Source organism: Erpetoichthys calabaricus, chromosome 11, assembly GCF_900747795.2.
Source record: "Erpetoichthys calabaricus chromosome 11, fErpCal1.3, whole genome shotgun sequence".
NCBI classification, from domain to species: domain Eukaryota; kingdom Metazoa; phylum Chordata; class Cladistia; order Polypteriformes; family Polypteridae; genus Erpetoichthys; species Erpetoichthys calabaricus.
In genome coordinates, this window is record NC_041404.2 from 97,482,148 (window position 1) to 97,488,147 (window position 6,000).

General features: G+C 34.7%; 1 protein-coding gene across 4 annotated transcripts in view; it reads right to left on the reverse strand.

Moving 5' to 3' along the window:
- Positions 1-6,000, reverse strand: part of rbm10 (RNA binding motif protein 10) — a 395,465-nt gene that overhangs the window by 97,264 nt on the left and 292,201 nt on the right. For all 4 annotated transcript variants that reach the window (XM_051933537.1, XM_051933536.1, XM_051933538.1 and 1 more), the window contains exon 16: positions 1,029-1,120. In XM_051933537.1, coding sequence (XP_051789497.1) covers positions 1,029-1,120 — 92 coding nt within the window. The remainder of the gene's footprint in view (positions 1-1,028; positions 1,121-6,000) is intronic.

A 6,000-nucleotide genomic window follows, 5' to 3' on the forward strand; every position in this document is an offset into this window, starting at 1 on the left:
CTAAAAGAAAAAAAAAATCTTAAAACTAGAAAAACATTGGAAGACCAAGGGCCAGCTGGGTGTGTCTCAACTGATGAAAATAAGGACAGGTGGGATGGGAGCTGGGAGAAGGTAGCTGCAGCTATTGGAGTCACCACTGACTGCGGAGACCCACTTGGGTGAAGTGGAGAGAAATCGAGTGTCACAATAGTCTATCTAACCTGATGTCTTTCAGCATTTCTCAATGAGATTTTAAAATATTTATTTATTATAGTTAAATATACTAATTTTAACCTCTACAAGAGCACTGATTGTTCTTTTTATGGATTATTTATTGACTTAAATTCATTTATATCTGCACTGCACTTTATTATTTGTATTTGGTTTTAACAAGCATGCACTTTGGCTAATGGAACCTGGTTGTTGTCTCTCAGTCACCGCTGTGCCCATCTCTGTTACAAACTACTAGGCACACATGTGGACAATCTGGAGTCTGGTATGAGCCCCAGACTTTGATCCCTGACAGTTTAAATTTGACTGAACAAACATAAAACGAAATCAAAATCAATCCATAAACATAAGGAAGAAACAAATTATACATATGTTGCATTTACCCTTAACAATCAGTTTTGCTGGGTCATAATTAAGCATTTCAACAAGATACAGCCTGTACCATTAACATAAAAAATAAGCCTGTATCATTACAATAAAAAATAAATAATTTAAGAGTTTGAGTTTGTGTGTGTTGGAAACAAATTAATCTTTAAAGGATGCCTAATCTCAAAGCAGGTAATATTTCAACATTGAAATAAAACATGAGTAACAATTTTAGAAGAGCTTGAGTAAATGTTAAGCAATGAAAATCCATAAGACATAGAGAAATTAAAAATAAACAACAAAAGGTGAGCAAAAAAAAAATTGATAGGTGGATGGAGGTTTACAACAACTAGAAGAGGACGTTAAATCCCAAAGCTCTTGCAATATCTTTTACTAACACATGTATTTGTAAAAATACTGACCTAATATCAGGTGTCACAGCAGTTACATACCTGTGAATTTGCATCATAATAGAGTCCAGTTTGAGGATCGTAGTAATATCCAGATGTCTCATCGTACTGATATGTTGACACATCGGGAACAGCTGAAATAGGAATTTAAAAAATTTCCTCAGTTTCTATATAACTGCCTATTCAGCAAAAGGAATTCACGGTTGAAATTATAATTAAGGTTGGCAGAAGACTGCATTCTGTATAGATTTCCTCAATTTCAGAATATCCACTGTAAGTACCAGGCAGGATTATCTGGCATTAAGACAAATGACTACTGTGGGAAAGGAGGTCAGAATGGACTTGACGATGGCTGTGTAGAACTGGACCAATACTGCTTGAGGGAGACTGAATTTCCTCAGCTGACCCAAAAAGTACATTCTCTAATGGGCTGTTCTAATAATGCACGTGATATTATTGCCACACTTAAGGTTTTGTGACAGCACAATGCCCAGAAACTTAAATGACTCTGTCATCCTAACCTCCAAGCACATTACTCCGGGACATTATCCCTGTTTAAATTGCAGCTGTTACATGAATGCTTTTAAAAGGTACAGTAATCCCTCGCTATATCGTGCTTCGACTTTCGCGGCTTCACTCTATCGCGGATTTTATATGTAAGCATATTTAAATATATATCGCGGATTTTTCACTGGTTCGTGGGTTTCAGTGGACAATGGGTCTTTTAATTTCTGGTGCATGCCTCCTCAGTTGGTTTGCCCAATTGATTTCATACAAGGGGCGCTATTGGCAGATGGCTGAGAAGCTACCCAATCAGAGCATGTATTACGTATTAAATAAAACTTCTCAAATATATTGTGAGCACGGGGGCTGTTCGCACCCCTAGAGGATATGGCCGCTCCTCAGAAAAGGCTGAAAGACTACCTTCACATTGCTCCCTTCCTTGCTGGGCTTACTTGTGGTTGCTTTGTTGTGCGATATGCTTCCCGCACGGTGCTTCACATACTGAAAAAAGCAGAAACAGCACCTATTGATTTTTGATTGTTTGCTTCTCTCTCTCTTGCTCTGACATTCTCTGCTCCTGACGGAGGGGGTGTGAGCAAGGGGACTGTTCGCAACCCTAGAGGATATGGATGCTCATCTAAAAAATGCAGAAAGACTACCTTCACATTGCTCCCTTCCTTGCAGCTGCTTTGTCAAGCGACATGCTTCCCGCACGGTGCTTTGCATACTTAAAAGCTCGAACAGCACCTATTGATTTTTGATTGTTTGCTTTCTCTCTCTCTGACATTCTCTGCTCCTGACACGCACTCCTTTGAAGAGGAAGATATGTTCGCATTCTTTTAATTGTGAGACGGAACTGTCATCTCTGTCTTGTCATGGAGCACACACACACATATATACATATATATATATATATATATATATATATATATATACACACACATACATACATATACACATATATAATTATATATATACTAGCAAACTACGGAGAAGTAGTGTGTTAAAGAGGTTATGTAAACATATATATACATATACATATATATACATATCTACATATACACATATCTACATATACATATATATATACATACATATACACATCCACATATACATATATATATACACATACAAATTAACACATCTACATATATATATATATATATATATATATACACACACATATGTACATATATATACACATATATATATACATATGCACATATATATATACATATATATATACATATGCACATATATATATATACTAGCAAAATACCTGCGCTTCGCAGCGGAGAAGTAGTGTGTTAAAGAGGTTATGAAAAAGAAAAGGAAACATTTTAAAAATAACGTAACATGATTGTCATTGTAATTGTGTTGTCATTGTTATGAGTATTGCTGTCTTTTATATATATATATATATAATATACACACACACATAAACATATATATACATATACATATATACATATCTACATATACACATATCTACACATATATATATATATACATATACACATCCACATATATATACATATATATATACTAGGGGTGGGCGGTATGACCAAAATTCTATATCACGGTATTTTTCTAAATTATCCCGGTTTCACGGTATTCAACGGTATTTTTTTCCCCATGCATGAGTGGATGTCAACCACATTTTCCACTGCAATTACTGGCTAAGAATAATCTATTCCACTGTCAAGAGTATTGTACATTGTACAAAAAAAAACATTTTAATGTGCACACAAGTGTTAATACAGTTTTGCATTGCCCCATAAAGTGATAGTTTTCAAGCGGGTGGCACTAATGGAGAAGGTATCACATTGCATGACAGATGCAGTCAAAATATAGAACCTTTTTATTGAACAAATTTTGCAAAAAACAAACTATAATTTTGACAACATATTTTCAACCATACAAAGAGGCATTTAGACTTAGTAAAATATCCAGAAGTGCTTGTCAAAAATTGTATTGCACCGAATATGTCTTAGAAAAGGAATAAATAGTAAATATTTTTTGTAAACCAACTACACTTTCTGTTAATGTTAACAATCTCTGTCCACTGACACATTAAAGTGACTTTTTAAACAACTTTATCATCATTAAACTGCATAATATTTAAACTAATAAATAATAACAATAAAATAAATAATAGTATTATTACTGATAGTTGCACTATTACTTCAAGACTTCAAGCCCAGGTGCATTACACAGTATTCACCAAATTAAAATAAAATACAACAAGTGCAACTTGGTGATGACATCTTTACCAGCTGAACCATCATTTAGGCAAACTGCATTAATATGGACCTTGCTTCAAGCTAAGCTATACTGGGAAGAAAAAAACAAACTATATGTCGAGAACAAAGTCAACATTTCCACTTTATTCTCGCCGTTTATGTCGAGATTAAAGTCGACATTTCCACTTTTATTCTCGCCGTTTATGTTGAGATTAAAGTCGACATTTCCACTTTATTCTCATAGTTTACTTCATAATTAAAGTAGAATGTCGTAAACTAAACTTCTTCCTAAAATCAATGTTTAATAAATTACTTAATTTACCCCGTCATAAATTAATGCAGCACATTAAATGCTTTGTGTTACGTTCCCCGACCCAGTGGTTAATCACTACGCTTCTTAAACTGACTTCCTCCGCACTAAGAGAAGACAGCAATCACCATACAGAATCCATTCGCTTCATGATATTCCTGCTTTCTGAAAATTTAGAATGCTAAGATAAATACTTGATATCATTTTCATGATGAAATGCATTAAAGCAGGTATTACACATGCACGGTAGTGAGGCGGTAGTGCTGCTCCCTTGCAGTAAGGGGTCCCCAGGTGTATGTTCAGTGTAGAGAACTTTATGGCAGCTGTGACGAGGCTCCAAAAAACTGGATGTATGAATAGCTATCGCACAGGTTTAACTTAAATATTGTGTAAATGTTGGGTTTGTGATCTGCTGGTCGGAGACACGAACACAGAATTCAATGCATGTTCTTCTGAGCGGGCTATCTTTATTGCATGCATGCTGTCTCTATCTGACGTAGGCTACCAAAACCCCAGTTCCTATCCTTCCTTTTTCTTTCACCACATAACCACATAACCAATCACCACACAATAAACGTCTTTCTGAAATTAAAACTAGTTATAAACTTAGCCCACGGAGTGTTCAGAACTTTAAAAATATCTTCGTTATACATGCTTAATTATGCCATCCATTCAGAGTTGCGCCCATCTCTGAACGAATCACTTAACACAAAGCATTTAATGTGCTATATAACTTATGACAGGGTTTGAGAAAATCTAGTAAATTAAATATTCATTTTATGATGAAGTTTAGTTTACGATGTTCTACTTTAATGACAAACGAGCTGTAAATACCCGGCGTTGCCCGGGGCAGAAGTAACGTAATCGGTCAAACACTTACATATATACCAAAGTAAACCTAATCGGTCAAACAGTTACATATATAAAAAAACCGAACCTAATCGGACAAACAGCTTCATATATACAGAAGCGAACCTAATCGGACAAACAGCTAATCTATATACATAAGCAAACCTAATTGGTCAAACAGTTACATAAATACAAAAGCAAACCTAATCGATCAAACAGCTTCATATATACAGAAGCGAACCTAATTGGTCAAACAGTTATGCATGTGCAGAATGATTTTACAAACATTATGCGTGTTAACAATCATTAAAAAGAAAAGATTGAGGAACTGTTCTTCTATATGTGATGAAGCCACTAATTAGACAGATTTTTTTCAGGACCCAGCTGTTTCATAACTAAACTACTGCCACCCCAAAGTAATGCCTAATAGTGGTTTTTGGGGTAGCTGTGGAATAAAAAGGGTGTTTTTTTAGTCAGTAAGAATCTGACACTACCCTTCAGTACGGGCTGAAGGGTGCCTATGTAAGGTTTTACATCCTTCCCGTATGGAAAAAAAAAACATACTAAACTATTTTTTCATCATTACAAATAAACTCAGTCAAATCGAAGTACGCATTCTCAATTTATTTTTATCTAATTTTTACTTTTTCACAAAGCCATCCCATGCCAATTTGTATGAATAAACTTTTGCTAGAGAGTTAGCAAAAGTTTATTCATGCACATATTTTAATACGGATAATCTATCTCTAATCAAGGTTCTCATTTTCATTCTAATTTAAAATAATAATAGATACTCATTTTTTTCTTCTGTTTTAGAAAAACCAATCTATGCCACCTACGTCTTCATCAAGTCAGCTTCATCCAGCTTCATCACATATAGAAGAAGAGTTCCTCAATCTTTTCTTTTAATGATTGTTAACACGCATAATCTTTGTTAAATTATTCTGCACATGCATAACTGTTTGACCAATTAGGTTCGCTTCTGTATATATGAAGCTGTTTCATCGATTAGGTTTGCTTTTGTATTTATGTAACTGTTTGACCAATTAGGTTTGCTTATGTATATAGATTAGCTGTTTGTCCGATTAGGTTCGCTTCTGTATATATG